Source organism: Lepidochelys kempii, chromosome 15 (genome assembly GCF_965140265.1).
Source record: "Lepidochelys kempii isolate rLepKem1 chromosome 15, rLepKem1.hap2, whole genome shotgun sequence".
In the NCBI taxonomy this organism is placed as follows: Eukaryota; Metazoa; Chordata; order Testudines; family Cheloniidae; genus Lepidochelys; species Lepidochelys kempii.
The window spans coordinates 3987631-4008130 of record NC_133270.1 but is presented as its reverse complement, the minus strand read 5'-3'; the positions used below and the strand labels follow the sequence as shown (position 1 = coordinate 4008130).

At 59.7% G+C, this 20500-nt stretch overlaps 1 protein-coding gene across 3 annotated transcripts in view; it reads left to right on the top strand.

Moving 5' to 3' along the window:
* POLE (DNA polymerase epsilon, catalytic subunit) overlaps window positions 1-17032 on the top strand; it is a 37056-nt gene extending 20024 nt beyond the window's left edge. Inside the window, exons 25-49 of one of the 3 annotated variants that reach the window (XM_073312604.1) lie at window positions 2751-2946; window positions 4117-4331; window positions 4562-4664; window positions 4896-4976; window positions 5065-5187; window positions 5317-5535; window positions 5819-6028; window positions 6909-7052; window positions 7627-7767; window positions 8262-8415; window positions 8500-8606; window positions 8824-9000; window positions 9432-9655; window positions 9813-10033; window positions 10907-11111; window positions 11503-11676; window positions 12593-12718; window positions 13561-13693; window positions 13872-14049; window positions 14470-14598; window positions 14725-14918; window positions 15339-15539; window positions 15627-15752; window positions 16117-16206; window positions 16463-17032. In XM_073312604.1, coding sequence (XP_073168705.1) covers window positions 2751-2946; window positions 4117-4331; window positions 4562-4664; window positions 4896-4976; window positions 5065-5187; window positions 5317-5535; window positions 5819-6028; window positions 6909-7052; window positions 7627-7767; window positions 8262-8415; window positions 8500-8606; window positions 8824-9000; window positions 9432-9655; window positions 9813-10033; window positions 10907-11111; window positions 11503-11676; window positions 12593-12718; window positions 13561-13693; window positions 13872-14049; window positions 14470-14598; window positions 14725-14918; window positions 15339-15539; window positions 15627-15752; window positions 16117-16206; window positions 16463-16573 — 3982 coding nt within the window. In that variant the 3' untranslated portion in view covers window positions 16574-17032. Of the gene's footprint in view, window positions 1-2750; window positions 2947-4116; window positions 4332-4561; window positions 4665-4895; window positions 4977-5064; window positions 5188-5316; window positions 5536-5818; window positions 6029-6908; window positions 7053-7626; window positions 7768-8261; window positions 8416-8499; window positions 8607-8823; window positions 9001-9431; window positions 9656-9812; window positions 10034-10906; window positions 11112-11502; window positions 11677-12592; window positions 12719-13560; window positions 13694-13871; window positions 14050-14469; window positions 14599-14724; window positions 14919-15306; window positions 15540-15626; window positions 15753-16116; window positions 16207-16462 lie in introns of those variants that run through there. The other 2 variants (XM_073312605.1, XM_073312606.1) reach the window with 2 other exon arrangements.
* The last annotated feature ends 3468 nt before the right edge of the window (window positions 17033-20500 follow it).

Here is a 20500-nt window from a genome sequence, read left to right as displayed (position 1 = left end):
GATGGCCTGGGCCCTTCCCCCCCTGCAAGGTGATAGCTAAAGGGTTGGAGAACAAAGGAATCTGGTGACCTCCTGGCCCGGGAAAGGGACAAAGCCCAGAGGATGGGGGGCTGGAGGGGGAGTCAGTTTGGGGCTGGCTGGGGACATGGAGTGAAGTGCAGATGTGGTTGTCTGGCTCACTGCCCCCCAAAATGGACCTGGCTGAGGGGTCCTGTTCTCTGTACCTATAAGCTCTGTTTTAGACTTTGTTCCTGTCATCTAATAAACCTTCTGTTTTACTGGCTGGCTGAGAGTCCCATCTGACTGTGGAGTTGGGGGGCAGGACCCTCTGGCTTCCCCAGGACCCCGCCTGGGCGGACTCGCTGTGGGAAGCGCACGGAGGGGCAGAGGATGCTGAATACTCCGAGGACAGACCCAGGAAGGTGGAAGCTGTGAGCTTTTTTGCCCTGCAGACAGGCTGCTCCCAGAGAGGAGATTTCCCCACAGTCCTGACTGGCTTCGTAGGGAGCAGTTCCAAAGCATCACCCGGGGACTCCGTGACAAGCAGCTCTGAGCTTATGTCGGCACCTTTTTCCTTTTCAAGTTCTTTTGCTACTTCTAAGAATTCCAGCATCTGTTCTCCCTGGTTTGTGCTGAGTAGCTTCTCCAGGATGGTTTTCCCCACGTGTTCTGCACTTGTTACAGCTCTTCAAAGTATTCTTTCCATCACTTACTCTTTGCTTATTCACCCCCTGTTATTATTCCACACTTGTTTTTCACTGCCAACATCTTCATCTCATCTGTACCCCTATATTGCTAATTTCTCTTACATTGAAATATAACACCTGTCACATTTCTCTTTGTGGATTCTTCTGCTTTCTTACATTGTTCTCTTATCCAGTTTTTTCTGTCTCTTTGCTTCCTGTTTTGTGTCTCTGGTCAGCCGACTGTACTCAGCTCTTAAACGTTCATCATCCTTTTTGTTCTCCTTTAGCTTCCTATGCTTGTCACTGTATTGCAGCGCTTCATCTGCTATCCGCCTTATTTCCTCTCTTTGGCCTTGCAGCCCAACACTTACTCACCCACTCTCATAATCCCTTTTTGTACACGGTTCCCACGTCTCTTCAACATTCATTTCTTCTTTTAGCAGAGACGTGATGTTTTTCCACATGGGGTATTTTTAGTCTCTCCTGATATCCAGCTCTTTCAATTTGTCTGCATCATGGATCTTGGTTTTTGGCACTTTTTAGATTTCTCTCAACCTCATTGATGCCAGGACTAATTTATGATTTGATCTGATAACAGCCTCAGATGATCTCCACACTTGATTTATATCTGCAATTCACAAGTACAAAGTCGTTCATGTTCTTCGTTTGCCCCTTGGGTGATATCCATGTCCACTTCCTCTGCCACTTTTTGTTGAAATAGTGTGTTCGCTGTCACCAGGCTGTTACTTAGGCTACTAAATTTCTGCCTTTCTCCTCTTCTGTTTTCTTCATCTACATCTGCCTATTGCTCCAGCCCTGGAATTCCAGTCCGATCCTACTTTTGCTTTAAACTCCTTGTAATGTTTTTTCTGTAGATCTTTATAAAATTTATCAATTTCTTCCTTGGGCACTGCTGAGGTTGGTGCATATTTGTACTGTTGTAACTGCTCAGATATGATTCTGAATCTCATCTTCGATGTACAAGGAGATAGCAAGCTAAATGCTGTAAGAACCTGTCTTGCCTTCAGCTTTAGCAGCAATGCAACTCCATCCTAATGCCCGCCATCTTCTCTTCCCACTGGGGATGTCCCATTTGCATCACAGAACAATTCTCCTTTTGCCTTCCCGTCTCATTTCATAGTCAGGGAATCCAGTCAGGGGCCTGCCAACGCCTGTTAAACTGAAGGTCCATCTTATTGCTCAACGCTGCTCAGTTCCTGTTTGCAGGTAACTTGCTGAAGGATGCGGGCAGGTGCAGTTGCTGATCTGGGTGGGCACCTTGGCCTCTCACGCACTGAACCAATTGCTGCCCAGAGGTCCTGCCAACATGTCCCATAGTCACATAGGTGGTGGATGACCTTCCATAATTCTCTGCATTCACGCTCCCCTGGAGGCCCCGGTGTGGGACTGACCCTCCTTTGGCATCTTCAGAGTGATGTGGATACTCTTGACCTCTTCTCCATGTGCCCAGCTTGCTTGGAGAGCATGGCCCTGTGAGGCTCGAGCTGGTTTGTATGCACCCACGTGCACTGGTGATTACTAGGGCAGGGGATGCGAACTGCAGAGAGAGCCACGGCTTGCTGTTGGAGGGATGTGTCCTTGTAACAAGTGATGCTACAGCATCTCTTCACTCTGATTACCCTATCAGCTTCCTCTGCCCCTTTACAAGCAAGCAGCTTCCTCATCCTCCCCTGGGAAGCTCTCCAGAGCTCTACCCTGGTTTTCTCACGCCCGTCCTGCGCCATCCGCTTCTCCCTGCTTCCTAGGTGTGGAGCAGTGCCCCGTTCAGTATCCACCCCCTGCCTGTTCTGTCCCACACACAACTCCTGGAGGCCCTCCCTTGCCTGGAGCGTTCTGGGAGCTCTGTGGAACAGGGCTCTGTTATCACTCAGCCCCTTGACTTTTAGCTGTGTGAATATGGGTTTGTTTTCTAGCACCACAGTCCTTGGCCAGCCTGACAATGCGGCTGGGGGTGTCCAAGAGCACAACAAGGCCCATCTTTACTGGCAGGGAAAGGACATCCCCTGGAGTGCTGGGCAGTCTCTCACAAGCTCTGTCTCCCAGGTACGCAGTGTTCAACGAGGACGGATCCCTGGCTGAGCTGAAGGGGTTTGAAGTGAAGCGGCGTGGGGAGCTGCAGCTGGTTAAGATCTTCCAGTCGTCCGTGTTCGAGGCCTTCCTGAAGGGCACCACACTGGAGGAGGTCTACGCCTCCGTGGCCAAGGTGGCTGACTACTGGCTCGATGTGCTTTACAGCAAGGTGAGCGCCCAGCCTCTTGCTTCTCTGTGCTGTAATGTGGGCCCTGGAGGGGAGATGGGCGCAACCCCCTGGATGGGAGGACAAGGGGTGCACTGGTGCCCTGCCACCAGGAGCTAAGGGAGAGCAGCAAGGGGAGGACAGACGTTCTCTCCAGCGACCTGCTTGTCCCCTTGTTTCCCCAAGGGCCATCCTGGCTCTATGGCTTTGGTTCTGTCTGCTGCTCCTGATGTCAGAGGAGAACAGGACCCGTCGTTGGGCTGTGTTTGCGGCACTCCCTTGGCTGCTGTTGTCCGTGTTGGGCTAATATTTGCCCTTCTTCTTCAGCACCTCCCATCCCCTGCCCAGAGGTGGGTCACGAAGTCATTTCCATCCACCGCTCTTAGTCACTCCCCAGCTATCAATCTCAAAGACATGTAGCAAGGCAGAGCCAGGAGACTGGGTTCCCCTCCCCGCATCCTGCAGGGAGGTCAGAACCTGGTGTTTGACATCAGGCTGTCAGGGATGTGGTGGTGTCAGACTGGGTGTCCTGAGCTCCGCCCATGGAGGAGGAGGAAGGCCTGATCGAACACGCCCAGCCTTGATCAGCCCCGTAAGAGACATTACTGAAGGATGGAATCAGGTGGTTAAGTAGACGTCTCTTTGTAGCAGCTCTGATTCTTCTGCGCGTTCCCCCAGCAGGGCAGTGCTGCTCAGCTCTCACTGGGTTCATTTCACGGTGACCTTCGCAGGGTAGGACGTGGCCATGAGGGTTCTGTGGAGTCTGGCCACCTTCCCTGGGTCAGAATCGGAGAGCTCTGACATCAACAAAGCCAAGAAATTGGGGAGAGTAGGTAACTCTAGGAAACAAATGGGGGCGCAGGGTCCCCAAGGGACACTTGGGAGCTTCCAGTGGCCGCTCTCATGCCTGATCAAGATGATAAAATGCCCCTAAATTGCCATAACATGACAATGTAAAACAGAGTTGTCCCCAGACACACACACATCTGCCCCCTCCAGCAAGGCAAGCTGTAGTCAGTGTGTTCTCGGTATACCTTAGATTGTAAGATCCGTGGCAGAGAGCGTCTTGTATAGTCCCTCCTCCCCGCCCCCCCCCCCCCCAATAGAGGACCGTATGCTCCTGCAGCACTAGTTAATAGCAACAGAGTTCCCACAGACGCACTCTGTCCCCAGGCTGCCAACATGCCAGACTCAGAGTTATTTGAGCTGATTTCCGAGAATCGCTCCATGTCCCGCAAGCTGGAGGATTATGGGGAGCAGAAATCCACCTCCATCAGCACGGCTAAGCGCCTGGCCGAGTTCCTGGGGGATCAGATGGTGAAGGATGCTGGGCTGAGCTGTCGATTCATCATTTCCAAGAAACCGGAAGGGTCACCAGTCACCGAGAGGTAAATCTGCTTTGAGAGGCGCTGGGGCCCACCACAGAGGGCGCAGGGGCAGACCATAATGAAGGCAAGGGGGTAAGATGGATCCTGCACCTGTCTGCTGCAATGAGCCCTAATGGGACACTCTGGGGAGGGGGACAAGCCATGACGGCCCTTGGCCTCCCTGCAGGCTTGGGGAGAGGGTTCTGTTCTGCCAGCACCCAGTGGATGATGAGTGTTCCTGTGTGCCCCAGGGCCATCCCGCTGGCCATCTTTCAAGCCGAGCTCACTGTGCGGAAGCACTACCTCCGTAAATGGCTGAAGAGCCCCTCCCTGCAGGACTTCAACATCCGAACGGTAAGTGATCCAGAGACACGGGTACCAGCTAGGAGCAGCTCCCTCCTGGGTGTTACCGTGGGGGTGACTGGCCCGTCACTGGCACCTGACTAGGGGTGTGGCTAGTACATGGGCACAAAGGGGCTGTGCGGACCCAAACTCCCTGCGGCTGTGCCTCTCAGCAAGGTGTAGCTAGTGAGCCCGCTGCTCTGCCTTCCCTAGTGCTAACTGTCACCCTGTCCCTGCACCCAGATCCTGGACTGGGACTACTACATCGAGAGACTGGGCAGCACCATCCAGAAGATCATCACCATTCCTGCAGCACTGCAGCAGGTGAGGGGCCGGCGGGGCGGCTGGGCCTGGAGGGGCTGGGTCCCTGGCCTCCCCTCTGCAGCCGGAGTGACAGGCCATGTCCCTGCAGGTGAAGAACCCCGTGCCCCGGGTCCGACACCCCGACTGGCTGCACAAGAAGCTCCTGGAGAAGAACGATGTGTACAAGCAGAAGAAAATCAACGAACTGTTCACTAGTGAAGGCAAGAGACAGGTAATGGGGGTGGGGCTGAGACACAGCAGGGGACTGGCCGATGCTGTTTGCCTAGGCCATGTGGGGCCCTGTCTGTTCCCGCACCCTGGCCACTACGGCTGAGCCCCCCTGCCCTTGTTCCCACCCCAGGTCACTGCCAACCAGCCCCAGGAGGGCACCCCGTGCACACAGGTTGCTGACATGGAGGATTTTGGGGCTGCCAAGCCCCTGCAGCTGTCGGTTCCCATCGCCAGTAAGCGCAAGCGGGTCCCAGTGGCAGGGGAGAGCCAGGAGATGTCTCAGAACCTGGAGCTGACTCAGTCCTGGCGGGAGATCCTGGGCCCGCCCCCGCCCACTGGCACCACAAAGGTAAAGCAAGCTCCAGTGGGAGGCAGGGCAGTACTATGAGATGCTCACGGGGAGCACGCTGGTCTGGGGAGCGGTAGGGGCGGAATGGCAGGCCTTAGCCCAGCTCCCTGGCCATGCCCAGAGCCTGTCCTGGCTGAGGAGTAGGAGGGGCTGGGTGGTAGCAGATACCCGTGTCTCAGGGGATTGCCTTGACCGTGCTGGGCATGTTTGCAGCTCCTGGTCACAGTAGCTAATGCTATCTCCACGATCCTCGCCCCAGTCACCCCCTTTGCTCTCTGCCCAGGAGGAGCGCCTGGCCTGGCTCCGGTACCACAAGAAGAAGTGGGAGCTGCAGGCACGGCAGCGCCAAGTGCGCCGGAAGAAGCGGCGCCTGGAGGATGGCGAAGTGGTGCTGGGCGGGGGCGTGATCCGGGATGGGCCCTCCAAGGGGCTCAGCAGCTACCTGCGCAGGACAGCACGCAGCATCCTGGACCTGCCCTGGCAGATCGTGCAGGTAGCAGGCAGCAGGAGGTGGGGTGTCTCGGGTGCTCAGCCCCCCGGTTGGAAATCCCTCCTGCAGACTCCCTGAGCCGCAGCTGGGTGAATCCCAGGGAGACCAGACGGGATCTCCCAGCCCAATGGCCAGGTGGCTCTGTGTGGACACTAGCTCCCATGGCAGAGAGGGGGCTCGACCCATTGTCCTTGGCCAGGATTGCTGGGTGGGAGAACCCGGCTCATCCACTGTGGCTCTGCCATTGAGCCCAGTGACCTGGGGCGGGGAGAAAAATGGCGTCTGGACCTTGGCCTGGAGCCTTTCGGGGCTGTGGGCTCCTCCTTCCGTTTGAGCGCTGCCTCTCGCTGCTGCAGTGCCCGTCGTGGCCTTTGAAATCTCCTGCCTGGCCTGGAACTGCAGCCTGAGCAAGTGACAGTGATCGGCACCTTGCCCAAGCACAGATTGCCTGGCCAGGGGCCGCTGGCCCTTGTCACACGCTCAGAGCAGAAGGCCCTGGTGGCATGTGCGCAGCTCCTTTCAGAAGTGGTGTCACTGACTGTAAGCTCCCTGAGCTGCACCTGTGGAGCAAACTTCAGTGGGGATCTCCCCTGGCTCAGGGCCTGGATTTGAGCTAGGAGGGGTTGGTCTCCAGCCCCAAGAAGAGAACACCCCATGGGGCAGTAACTGAGCGTGTGCAGGGGATCAGGGGGGTGAAGGCACGGCATGGCCAGGGCGCCCCTCCCTCTCAAGTCCAAAGGTTGAGAAAACATCCAATGTGGCTAGCGGCCCCAGAGGGAGGGGCAGTATCCTGAGTAGGGGGCCCGACAAGCCCCTGGGAGAAGAGTGAGTAACTCTGCACGCTGCCTCCCACCGAGCGTCTGAGCTGCCTTCCTGCCTGCAGGTTGCGGAGACCAGCCAGCCGGGCCTGTTCAGGCTGTGGGCCGTCATCGGGAGTGACCTGCACTGCATCAAGCTGAGCATCCCGCGGGTCTTCTACGTCAACCAGCGGGTGGCCAAGCCAGAGGAGGGAGCCGCCTACCGGAAGGTGAGGGGAGTGCCCTCGGCTCCGCTGGCTGCACACGGCAACGAGTCAGCTGCCTGGGGAGTGAAATCCTGTCAGCCAGAGGCGAAGTGCGGACAGTTTGCTGTGCAGACCCCTCTACCCAGCTCTGCCAGCGCCCCTCAGTCCCAACCTGCAGCCCCTGCTATCCCAGCCCTGCCCCCGCACTGCGCTGCCAGCGCCCCTCAGTCCCGACCCACTGCCCCCTGCGCTGCCAGTGCCCCTCAGTCCTGACCCCCTGCTATCCCAGCCCTGCCCCCCACACTGCTCTGCCAGCGCCCCATAGTCCCGACCCGCAGCCCCCTGCTATCCCAGCGCTGGCCTACTGAGCAGAGGCAGGCAGTTATGGTGATTTTGAGATGTGCACAGTGGATGAATCCACCGGACTCCTTTACATGTGGGAATGGGCTAGCGCTGGGAGGTGGGTGGCCCATTCAGCCAGGGCCTGAGCCAGCTCTGGTAGCAGCTGTAGTTCTGTAGCTCTCCTGGGGACGTTTGGGGCTCCCCGCACCCGCGGGAGGGGTGCAGACTGGTGTATGGTTGTGTGTCTTCCTGGCAGGTGAACAGGGTCCTGCCCCGCTCAAATCTCCTCTACAACCTGTACGAGTACTCCGTCCCCGAGGACATGTATCAAGAGCACATCAACGAGATCAATGCCGACCTGTCTGCCCCGGACATTGAGGGAGTGTACGAGACTCAGGTGATTGCGCCTGGTACTCACTGGGGCTCTTCCCGCAGAGACAGACCTGGCTTCTAAACTGCAGGCCAAACCTGGCCTCAGGTGGGGGATGGGAACACAAGTTCCCGTGGCCCACTCGGATGTTACCCCAGCCCGCCTCAGGCCTGGGAGCCCCCTGCCTGCAGCATCAGGTGTCCTGTCGCCAGAGGCGCCTAAAACACAGGCTTTCCCCCCCCAGTGCCCAGGCTCGACAGGGCTCTCCTTCCACAGACATGCAGCAGCATGTGCCACCCTTCTGCCTGGGAGCTGCGGGGAGAGGGGAGGGAAGCAGGTCGCCAAGTGAGATCACACAGGGAAATGGGGCAGTGCAACAGAACTGTCCGAGCAAGCCACAGCCCCTCCCCCGGTGACTGCCCTTCTGGACCACCCCCACCCACATGAAGAGCTGCTGGCCCAGCAGCTCTTCCTGTGACTAGGGCTTCCTAGGGAGGCTGATGAGCTCTACCCCTCCTCAGGTGCCATTACTGCTGCGTGCCTTGATCCACCTAGGCTGCGTGTGCATGGTCAGCAGGCAGCTGGTCAGGCATCTCACCGGCCGCGAGGCTGAAACCTTTGCCCTGGAGCACCTGGAGATGCGCTCTCTGGCCCAGTTCAGCTACCTAGAGCCAGGTAAGGCCCTGAGGTTAGGTGTGTTGGCAGGAGGGCTGCAGGGCCCAGCCCCAGGGCTCTGACCTGTCTGCTCTGCATTCCTAGGGAGCATCCGGCACATCTATCTCTATCACAACTCCCAGGGCAGCAAGGCGCTCTTTGGCCTCTTCATCCCATCGCAGCGCAAGGCCTCTGTCTTCGTGCTGGACACGGTAAGGCTGCGGGCAGGCGGGGTGTCTTTAGAGGGGCTGGGGCACTCTGTGCTGCTTTGGATCGTAGCTTCCCAGTGGACTCCAGCAGGAGCGAGGCAACGCTGTTCTTCAAACCCCTCTCGGCATGGAGAAATGCAGCGTCTGGAGCCACTGGCCCCTGGACGTGAGGACTGGGGGCCCTGCTCCTCCCCCCTGACCTGCTCTGCCTTTGGCACAGGTGCGCAGTAACCAGATGCCGAACCTCGCCAACCTGTACTCGTCGGAGCGCAGCACCATGCTGGAGAAGCTGGGCGAGGAGCTGCTCCCACCGGACAAGCACACCTTCGAGGTGCGAGCCGAGACCGACCTCAAGACGATCTCCAGGGCCATCCAGCGCCTGCTGCTGGGCTACAAGGTAGGAGCCTGGCGAGTGAGCTGCACGGCTGCCCCCAGCCACTGGGCTAGGCTAGACGCACAGGCACGGCAGCAGACCATTGGCGGGCGGCACAGCACTTCACACCCACCCCCAGGCCCTGGCTGGCCAGCTGTTGCCCTACCTGGTGCAGTCTCTCCCCAGTGCAGGACAAGCCTTCCAGCTAGGCCTCCCGACTTGTTCCTTGGGGCCATGTCCCCATAGCCTCTGCTCCCAGGGGTCCCAGAATGCACTGGGACCCGCCAGCTCTGCGGGGTGCTCTGACCCGCTGCAGGGGCGGGTGTGATCAGCCATGGGCACTCGCTGACCAGTCTGCAGTTTCCCCACCTAGACAGAGGCCTCCGCACCCCCCAGAGGGGTTGTCCTGTGTGCCCCAGCCAGCCCCAACTCCCTCCCTCCCCCCCCCGATGCAGGATGAGCGCAGGGGCCCCACGCTCATCGCTGTGCAGTCCAACTGGGACGTGAAGCAGCTGGCGAGTGGGATTCCCGTCTTCGAAGAGTTCCCCTTGGTTCCCGTGCGGGTGATGGATGACATCAGCTATGCTGTCCTGGACTGGCAGCGCCATGCTGCCCGCCGCATGATCCGCCACTACCTCAACCTGGACACCTGTCTGTCCCAGGCCTTCGAGATGAGCAGGTGAGCCTCTGTCTGGGGACAGCGTGGGTGGGGGGGGGGGGGTGCCTGGCACAGTGGGAAGGCCAGGAGCTGTGGCTGGCTTGTCCTGTGTCCCCGAGATGGGACAGGCCAGTGTCAGAGCCCTGCCTAGCCGCACCCCTCGCCTTCCCCGTCCCAGGTACTATCACATCCCCATCGGGAACCTCCCCGATGACATCTCCACTTTTGGCTCTGACCTCTTCTTCTCCCGCCACCTGCGTCGCCACAACCACCTGCTGTGGCTCTCGCCCATGGCCCGCCCGGACCTCGGGGGCAAGGAGGCGGACGACAACCGGCTGGTCATGGAGTTTGACGACAGAGCCTCGGTGGAGATCAACAACCCGGGCTGCTATTCCACTGGTGAGGAGGGGGCTGCGGAGGGCTGGGCTGCTGCTCAGGGAGTGAGAGGCAGGGGGTGGGGTAGGGTGTTTGGGGGACTGCTCAGCACCCTGCCACTGGCCCACCTTGGGCTGCCATCCTCTTGGCTAAGCCAGGGTCAAGGCAGTTGATACTGTGGCTGGTTTATGGTGAAAAGTGACATGGGCAGAGCTACGTTGTGAACCCACGCCCTCTGCCTCATGCAGCCATGCCGACATAGCCCCAGTGTAGACACAGCTGTGCCATCCAGGGAGGGTAACTGAGAAACCCCATCTAGCGGCGTAGGCTGCGTCTGCACTCTGGGCTGGGCTGGTCTCTGGAGATGGAAAACGCCCAGGGAAAGCCGGGTGCTACTGGCACCAATGGATAGAGGCTCCAGAACCCCCATGGTCACCCTGGCTGTCCTCAGAAAGTCAGCCCATTATTGTGAAACATTCAGAACAAGGCTGAATAACACTGAACAGCCTGCCTGGGGGCCAGGGTCCCTGCGGCTGGAGACACCGAGCCTCTTTAAACGCCAGCAAATAGCGAAATCCTGGCTGCGGCTAGTGACTGATCAACCGGCTAGTGGTTGTGCGGACCCAGGCGGCTGTCCTGCCTCATCAGAGGGTCTGAAACGGTTCAGGGCCCTCCGTTTCCACAGCAGCCGCTGCTCCAGATAACCAGCCCCTGCTGCCCCCTCCACAAGCATCGTGCTGTACAAAGCCACAGGGTAGCTGTACACTGCAACAGTTGCATTGTCAATAGCTCCATGTGGGGTTCGATTGTGTGGAACCATTGACTTCAGTGGGGCCAGGAGTTCGCTGTGTTGGGGCCAGGGGGCTTCCCTCCAGCTGACAGGCTGCTTGTATTCAGTGTGCCTAGAGCTGGACATCCAGAGCCTGGCTGTGAACACCATCCTGCAGTCCCACCACATCAACGACATGGAGGGAGCCTCCAGCATGAGCATCAGCTTCGACGTGATCCAGCAGGCGTCTCTGGAGGACATGGTGACGGGGAACCAGGCCGCCAGCATCCCGGCCAGCTACGACGAGACAGCCCTCTGCTCCAACACCTTCAGGTGTGGCCACGCAGCTGGAGTACAGGCCAGGCTGTGCCAGGCGCTCTGCAAGGAGATGCCTGGCAGGGGCTGGAGGGCGTTTGCCTGCCCAGCAGGTGTCTTGCAGCAGCTGTTCGAAGGGCATGGCTGTGGGTAGCCAGGAGCATGACTTCGGGCTCCAGGGAAGGGGGGACCTTCCCCCTCCCACCCCATTCCCCAGGCCTGTAGGTGTCGGTGGGAGGGGACCTGGAGGTTTGGCCTCTGGCTGTGGTGGGGAGGCAGGGACACCAGAGTGGGTGGGGGATGGGCACCCCTGGGTTCCTCCAGCAGCATTTGGAGGGGTCAGTCTCCGGCTGAGGCCTGTGGGTTTGGCCGGGAGCTGAGCGGGGGCTGATCTCTGCTCTCCTGGCAGGATCCTGAAGAGCATGGTGGTGGGCTGGGTGAAGGAGATCACGCAGTACCACAACGTCTATGCCGACAACCAGGTGATCCACTTCTACCGCTGGCTCCGCTCGCCCTCCTCGCTGCTGCACGACCCGGCACTGCACCGCACCCTGCACAACATGATGAAGAAGCTCTTCCTGCAGTGAGTGAGGGCAGAAGGGCTGGCGGGGGGGTGCGGTATGTCACCCTGTCATGGTGCCAGCTGCAGCCGGGTCCCCTGAGCTCCACAGCAGGTGGGTAGGGCAGGCCCCAAAATGGACCCGGTCACCCCACTCGCTGCTGTTCTCCTCTGGGTCTGGGGAGAGGGCCTGGCCTGCCAGTCGGAAGCGCTGCCAGCCTCTGCGGAGCTGTGGGACTGCACCTCAGGTTGAGCACCACTAGGTGGCATCATTAATGTGCTCAACAAGTGGGGCCTCCTGAGGGAGCTGTGCTGGAGCCGGGGGTGGAGGGAGGACTCGTGCTGGAGCCCGGCGGCTCCCAAACGTCACTGGTTCATGCAGCACCTTGAACAATGGCTGTGAGGTGACGGGCTGGAAGATCAAGCTCACATGTGGCCGTCTGGGAACCTTGCACTAGATCCCCTGTTCTGCAGTGCACTGTGCCCCCTTTCCCGCCCAGAGCAGGTGATCAGTGCTGAGAGGTTCAGGGTACTGGGTGCTGAGGTGACAGAGTGCCCCCAGCGGGCCTGGAGGGCCTGGCCTGTGCTGGGGAAGGGGCCTTCTCCCATTAAACACAGGAGAGGAAGAGCCGCGGGTGATGGCAGCGCCTTTGCATGGCTGTTGAGGCGCTGACGTGCTCTCCAAAGCGTAGTGCGTGCACCCCAGCTGGCTGCACTGGCCACACCCATGGCCAGGCCTCCTTACCCAGCACCCTGCCGACGGGAGCTCCCGTCAGAGACGGGGACTGAGCACGCGATGCCCGATGGGCTCTGCTCCTGAGGCTGCTCAGGCAGCGCGTGCCCGTGGAGGGGGCTGGAGCCGGCAGCGTATGGGCCAGAGCTCTCTGCAGGGGCAGCGCCTGCCTCACTTGCTCCTCTCCCCTTCGCACCCTTCCCCCAGGCTGGTGGCTGAGTTCAAGCGGCTCGGCTCTTCCGTGGTTTATGCCAACTTCAACCGCATCATCCTGTGCACCAAGAAACGGCGCATCGAGGACGCCATTGCCTACGTGGAGTACATCACCAACAGGTGCGGCGGGGCCCCGAGCAGCTGGCCAAGTTCCCCTGGCCCAGCAGCGCAGGGTTAAGCCCCACAGCCGGGGCACGCGGAGAGCTGCTGCCAACGGCTCTAGCCAGGACGTGGGTGGGGGCTGTGACTCTGTGGCTCAGAGCAGGAGTCAGTGGTTCATGGAGTTTAAAACCAGACATGCCCACTAGATCATCTGTGTAGTGGTGGTGTAGCCGTGTTGGGCCCTGGACACTGGGCAGACCAGCTGCAGGAGGTAACAGTGTCTCTGCCCAGCAGAGGTTGGGCCAATCAAAGATATTCCCTCGCCCACTGCATCAGCCAGTCTGATTCCTGCATAACCCAGGCTAGTGAATTTCCCCCAGTGCCAGCTACACCCCCCGGCCTGGCTGCTTCTCAGCATGCCGGAGCTGGCCACCTCCAAGCCATTAGCGTGCAGGGGCTCCCCACTGGCCTCTGGGTCTGGGGGGTGCTCGGGGTAGGGGGCAGCCTGATGAGCACAGCATGTTGTCGTCCAGGAGCCCCTGGATCAAACATGCCCCTTCGTCCCCAGACCTGGAGCCTCTGTGGGGCAGACCTGGCACCCATGATGCCCCTGGTCAGAGCAGAGCCACACTCCAATCGTCTTATGCCAGACCCACTCCCTGAAGAGGGTCTGATATGAGGGGGCTCAGCTGGCTGGCTGGCTGAGGGAGTGGCACCCCCACGTGGGGCACACATCCCACACTTCCCTCCTCTCTTGGGCCCCAAGGGGACTTCCCTCCAAGGTGGGGAGTAGAAGGCAGAGCCTGGGTAGGCTGCAGTCTCTGTGTGTTGCTGGGTGACCGCCATCTCTTCCCCTCCAGCATCCACTCGAAGGAGATCTTCCACTCCCTGACCATATCCTTCTCCCGGTGCTGGGAGTTCCTTCTCTGGATGGACCCGGCTAACTATGGGGGCATCAAAGGGAGAATGCCCTCCAGTGTCCCCTCTGGGGAGGTAAGAGCTCAGGGCGGGCTGGGGCATACTGTGGAGAGGGGAGCAAGGGCTGTGCCAGGTGTGGGGGCAGGGGGATGGGTTGTCACTGCTGGGCATGGGGACTGTTAGCCCCCGAGGGAGGTGAAATGGGGCCAGGAATCAGGCATGTAACTGTCCAGCACTTGGCTCTTTGGTCTAGACAGACACCAGCAAACGGCAAGCGGGTGCTGAGGAGGGCAGTGAGGAGGAGGAGGCTGAGGAGGAGGAAGAGCCAGGGGAGGCCAATATGGAGGATTTGCTGGAGAACAACTGGAACATCGTGCAGTACCTGCCCCAGGCAGCCTCCTGCCAGAACTACTTCCTCATGATTGTGTCAGGTAAGTGCGCCCCCTGCAGGGCTCATGGGGGGCTGCCTTCCCCAAGCACTCACTGCTGCCCCCAACAGGAGCCAGATCCAGGCTCTTCCCTGCTGCCCCTTGAGACGCTCAGTGCTGCCCCCTGGTGCTCAGTGGAGGCTCCCCGTCTCCCTTAGGTTGACTGTGTTGTGATAGCAGCTGGGAGCCCCAGACCCGACGCCATTGTGCTGTGCGCTGCACAGACATGGCCCCTGGAAGGGGCCCGCGGGTGGGCAGCCCAGCTGAGGGGGCTTCCCAGGAACTGGGGTGGTGCATGCTTGCCAGAGCATTCTCTCCTGTCCGCCCATCAGGCGGTGCTGTGCCCGGGAGCCACTCCCAAGCACCCCAGGGTGCCGCGCTGGGATTGTGATTGGAGCCTTGCCTCTGCCCTCCTCTTCCCAGCCTACATCGTCGCTGTGTACCACAGCATGAAGGCGGAGGTGCGGCGCAGCGCCCCGGGGAGCACGCCCATCAGGAGGGCCAGCAGCCAGGCCTCCCAGGAGGCTGCGGGTGAGGCGGGCGCCATGCCTGGTGAGTTCAACTCTTCCCTTTGCCCTGGGGGCTGCGGCCTGCCGGATGCTGGTGTCTGGGCTGAGGTGAGCTGGCCCCGTCACGCCGCAGTCTGGCTCAGGGCGTCCTTTCCCCTCGCCCTCCCAGGTGTGATCACCTTCTCGCAGGACTACGTCTCCAACGAGCTTACCCAGAGCTTCTTCACCATCACCCAGAAGATCCAGAAGAAGGTGACGGGCTCCCGCCACGCCACGCTGCCCTCAGATATGTTCCCAGCGCTGCCCGGCTCCCACCTGCCGCTCAACAACCCGGCGCTGGAGTTCATCAAATATGTCTGTAAGGTGAGCTGTGCGCCCGCTGCGCGGCAGAGCCCTGGGCCTGCTGGGTCAGTAGGGCTCTCTCCTTCCCCCTGCGCCCAGGACTCTGCCCCAGCCAGAGGAGGCACAGCTGCCCTCCTGGGATCCAGTCAGGCTCGGGGAATCCCCGGTCTCTCTTGTTCTAATCTGCAGCTTGTCCATGCCACTCCCCTTCTGCAGAGAGCAGGAGGGCCTGAGGCAGGGTTCCAGCCCTCGAGTTCCCCCAGGAAGGCTTTACCCCTCCTCTGCTGCCCCAGTTGGCTGCCATCGCTGCCCCAGGGACTCCCCAGCCCATGCAGGGCAGTGTTTGCAGGCCGTGGGGGGGGGCTATGGCCCTGTGAGAGGAGCACAAACCCCCCTATCCCCTTTGCAGCTGGTGGCCCATGCGGCTCTCCCCTCTGGCAGGTGCTGTCCTTGGATGCCAACATAACCAATCAGGTGAATAAGCTGAAGCGGGACCTGCTGCGCCTAGTGGATGTGGGTGAGTTCTCGGAGGAGGCCCAGTTCCGGGACCCCTGCCGCTCCTACGTGCTCTCCGAGGTGATCTGTCGCAACTGCAACTTCTGCAGGGACCTGGACCTCTGCAAAGACCCCAGCCCCTGCCAGGTAACAGACTGCCATAGAGGTTCGCTGGGCTCCCACGCTGCACTCTGGTTAATGCCCAGCTCCTGCTCACCCTGTCTCTGCCCTTAGGATGGTGCTGTGCCCCCCAGCTGGGTGTGCTCCAACTGCCAGGCAGAGTATGACCACAGCTCCATCGAAGTGGCCCTGGTGGAAGCCCTGCAGAAGAAGCTGATGGCCTTCATGCTGCAGGACCTGGTGAGAAGCGGGGGGAGGGGCTGTCTCAGCAGGGCCCTCGCTGCTGCTAATGTCCAGCTGCTGCCCGATTCAAATGGGGCAGGGCTGCCCAAAAGCCTGGGCACAGGGCTGCTCTCCGCACAGTGGCGGGGGAATGGGGCAGCCCAGCACCCTCTGGCCGGCACAATTGCAGTGTGCTTAGCAGCCACAGTTGGGGGGACCAGGGGAGGCTGGCTTCAGCCTCAGGGACACACAGCACCCCTCTGCAGGGCCCTGCGGGCCACTATGGTCAGACAGAGCGAGCCTGTCCCCTCGGCCTGGTGCTGGGGGGTGGGGCCCAATCCCAGGGCTATCCCCTGGCCTCAGCAAAGCCCTCTGCTCCCAGGCCTGTGTGAAGTGCAAAGGCGTGAAGGAGACACACATGCCCATCTACTGCAGCTGTGCGGGAGACTTCACCCTGATGATCCAGACCAAGGTACGCGCTGCCCCTGTTGGAGCCCTAGCCCCACCGTGCTCCCTGGCAAATGATGGTCAGGAGTCCAGCAAACCCCACCCCCTCCTGGCCCAACCTCTCCTCCCCTGTGCCCGCTGGCTCCTCATGTCCTGCCCTTTGCCTGGCTGCCCCGCCCAGCTGCTGCCACATGCGCTCTCCACCGATGCTGCAGTGCTGAGCCTCCTGCTGTGGGCTGCAGCCCGGCCACCTCTCCTGACTGCTCCCTCTGCGCCCGCAGGCCTTCGGGGAGCAGATCAACGTCTTCCACAGCATTGCCCGGCACTACAGCATGGCCCACCTGCTAGAGACCATCGAGTGGCTGCTGCAGCTCAACCCGCAGCTCCGGTGATGACAGAACAGCCCCCTTCCCCACTGCCCTGGGCCCCAGGAGCAGGGGGGTCTCTGAGCCCTACGCCGCAGCAGCTCCTACCACTAACTGTTGGCACCCATCAGCCATGCCCCTTGGCTTTCCTGCTGCCAGCTCAGAGGCCCTGGAGTGTTACTGAAGCCAAGGTACCAGCTTGGCCATGCTGGAGGCTGTAGAGGAACTGAAGCTCTCCATGCTGCAGGGCAGCCTGAGGGCTGGGCAGCGCCATGCTGCCCTGGCACTGACTGACTGTAGGCTCTCGCTGGCTGCTATTGTAGGGGAGCAGCAGGAGTGAAGCCAGGGGCAGCCCCTCCTCGCAGCGGGGCTCCTTTCTGCACCCGTGGCCCTGGGCTCCTGGGACTCCCCTCTTGGGGGGATGGGGGTTGATGGTTTTTTATTAGGGTTTTTGATAAGTCTGTGAATAAAGAGTTGCTATGACGAGTGCCGGGCTGTTGGGGACAGGCGGGGGCCAGCGCGTGCATGTATCTCAGCAGCAGGGAGCACATGGGAAATGAGTCACACTCCGCCCAGGCAGAGTGCCCTCCCCTCCCCCAGCTCAGGGGCATGGCCAGCCTTAACTCCTACCTGCTCGGCCCGGTAGTGCAGTGTGGAAAGTGGCTGTGCAATGGTAGGGACCCAGAATGGGGGCTGGCGGGGGGGAGAGGGCCAGCTCCCTGTGGGGTAAATTGGGCTGCAGCCCTGGTACGGAAGGGAGGAGAGGCAGCTGCCCCACAGAGGATCGGGGCCCTTGGCCATATGTTAACAGCGGTGGCGTGGCACTGGAGAGCCCGGCCCTGCTGCACACGGCAGTTACTGGGCCTTCGGTCCAACTGCAGCAGCACTGTCCTCCTGGGGGCCAGACCCTCAACCAGCAGTGGGTGAGGGGCTGAGTGATTAATCTGCCCCACCCCCACAGGATGGGCAGGATGTGAATATATGGGGGCAGGACAGAAGGGAGCAAGTCTCTGTGCTCTGATTGGCCGAGGTGGTTGGGGGCAGGGCCTAGGTCACACTTGCAGGCTGATCCCCTGGTCCCATCTCCGGTACCAAGGTATACAGGGGTGGTGACTGATTCATGTCCCCCTGCCAGCTGTCATGGCACCTGCTATCCCAGCTACCCGGCCGTGCCCATCCCCACGCCAGCAGGCCACCCTCCCCAGGGTGCTAGCTGCTTCCACAGCCTAGCCTGACCTACTGCTCCATTGCTTTCCCTGGGCAGGGCAGGACTGCAGTGCTCTTCTGAGGGGCTGGGCCCCAGCTCTGGGCTCTGCACGCCTGGGTGCTTGAGCGGGGCCATAAAATGCCCTGCTCCCAGGAGAGTCCCCGAGCCAAGGAGCCATGGGCTAAGTTCCCTGTAAACTGCGCAGCTGTGCAGCAGCCTATTAAGCGCTGCGCAGGAGCTCAGAGAACCCGCCCTGCCAGGACCTGCCTTAGTTAGGGCACCCTTCCCCTGACCCCTACCTAGCCCTGTCCTCAACCTGCCGCAACCACCACACCCCTCCCCCAGCCCCAACTCAGCCTGGGAGTGGCCATGGCTTGGGGGAGGGGCACCTATCCCACAGCCCCAGCCCAGATGCTGCTGCAGGGAGAGAGAGCTGGGGGGAGTCCTCTCCCTGCCGTAGCCCTGGGGCAGCCTGTACCCCAAACCCCTCATCCCTGGCCCCACCCCAGAGCCCACATACCCCCAGCCGGAGCCCTCACTTCCTGCACCCCATCCCTCTGCCCCAGCCCTGAGCTCCCTCCCACATACTGAACCCCCTCAGCCCCATCCCACCACATGAATTTTGTTGTGTGACACACGACCTTCATATTGGTGCACAAAATAAAATTAATTCCACATGTGGGTGGGAAAAATTAGGGGGACACTGGCCGTGGGAGGTCGGCTCCTGGACGCTGTTCCCAGTGGCCGGGTGCACAGGCACGTGGCTTCCTCTAGCCTGGGCTGCAGGAGGATTCGCTCTGTTCGCTCCAGCCTGAGCTCCCCCCGACAGAGCTCTTCTAGTGGAAGCTGCAGCACACGGCGCTGATTGCAGGTCTGGGTGTTTCCATTCTTCGCACAGGCTGCCCCCTGCCGGGCCCTAGGCTTGTCCTCATGCGGCAGCCTCTGCCCATCTTCATGGGCGTTCCAACCCATGCCCAAGGGACAGGGCCTTGCCTTGTTTCCTCAGTTTCCCCATCTATAAAGTGAGGCTAATGCTGCTGACCTTGGTGAAGTGCTCTGAGCTCTGCTGCTGAAGAGCCCTGGGGCCGAGCTAGGGCTTGTGATGGGGTGGCTATTGCAGCTGTAGTCAGGACAGTGATGGTGCTGGGCTCACAGTGTAAGCATCAGCCATAAACCCCCAGGGCAGGTGCACCATGGGTGGGGGCTTTGTATGCTTCCTCCCTGTGTGCCCCTCCCCCCCGGGTGGCTCTGCCTAGCCTGGTCCATCCTGAGCCTTTGCTGAGACTGGCACTGCCAGGGCTGATTAATGCCCAGTATTAGCAAGTGGGGTGGCCTGTCCCACTGGAACCTGGTCTGAGAAACCACTTGGCTTGTGCCAGGCATGGTGCCATCCAGCCCAACTGGCTGGAGTGGGGCTGTTGACTCAGGGTGGAGGGGTAGGGGAAGTTAGATGTTAAAAACACTCCTGGAAGTGGAGACTGGCTTCCCCAACTCGTGCCCTGCTCCCCCTCTGCAGCTGTATGCAGAATCCTTTGAAAAGGCCATGGGGCAGAGCCAGCCAGGAGTGCGGGGCACTGGGACAGCTAACGGGCAGCTGGTGGGACTGCCCTGCATTTCCAGATGGCAGCCAGCAGGAGGAGCTGCTGATCTGTTTTTGCAGCCTCGTTTGTCTGGTGCCGGAGCCTGGCCTGGGAATGGTCTGGTCTGTAGGTTCTCATCATCGGGGTCTCTGAGCGCCTCCCATCCGTGCATGTGACTAACATCTTGAGTGTCCTGTTAGGGGGCTTATTCCTTCACCCACTTACTTCCCTGGTCCTTCTCACATGAACAGAGAGCAACAATACCCGAAGTCCAAAGGTGCAAACAATTCGATGTTTATTGGGGTGAACTTCCAGCAAGCATGATTCCAGTTTCCTTCCTTAGTATCCTCCTTCCCAGCTCTGACACCACAGAGCCTTACACCTGTGTCCCTGTTCCCATTCCTGCCCTTAGCCAAGCATGATTCCAACTTCCTTACTCCCATTCCCTGTTCCCATCTCCCCCTTTAGCAAAACATGATTCCAATTTTCTTACCCCCATTCCCTGTTCCCATCTCACACACCCACATGCCCACCCCCACCCACACCCACACCCAGTCACTTCCTCATTGACTACAGATTATATAGTAAAACTTGAGTTCTGCTTAGCTATACCTTAACCAATCATTTTCCTGAAATTTAACTAACCAATCCTAACATATTGTAACATGATTATGTAACCAATTATATCCCACCACCTCAATTAGTTTACACCCAGCAAAATCAATTATACAGCAGACGAGAACAATCACAGAACCAGACAGAGATTATACAGACAAACAACAGCAAAGTGGGAACTATAATGACAAAACAATACAGAAGTGAGGATTTCACATCCCAGTATTGATAAGTGAGTTCTTGCCAGACAGGATGCTATCAAACTAAGTTTCCTTTTACATTTTCTAGGCACTTCCCTTTCTCTGGAGGTGATAGGAATACAATCCTGTCCTGATAGTGCCTAACAGCTCACGAAAGCTTATGCTCTAATAAATTGGTTAGTCTCTAAGGTGCCACAAGTACTCCTTTTCTAACAGCCCAATAGCACCTTATTTCAATGTGACTAGTTTGGAATGTGAGGATGTGACCGTTTGCTTCCCAGCTTATGGCTGCCTCTGCTGCTTAGCCAAAGGCCTGAGCCTAAGCACAGGGCCACAAACTGTCACAGTAAGA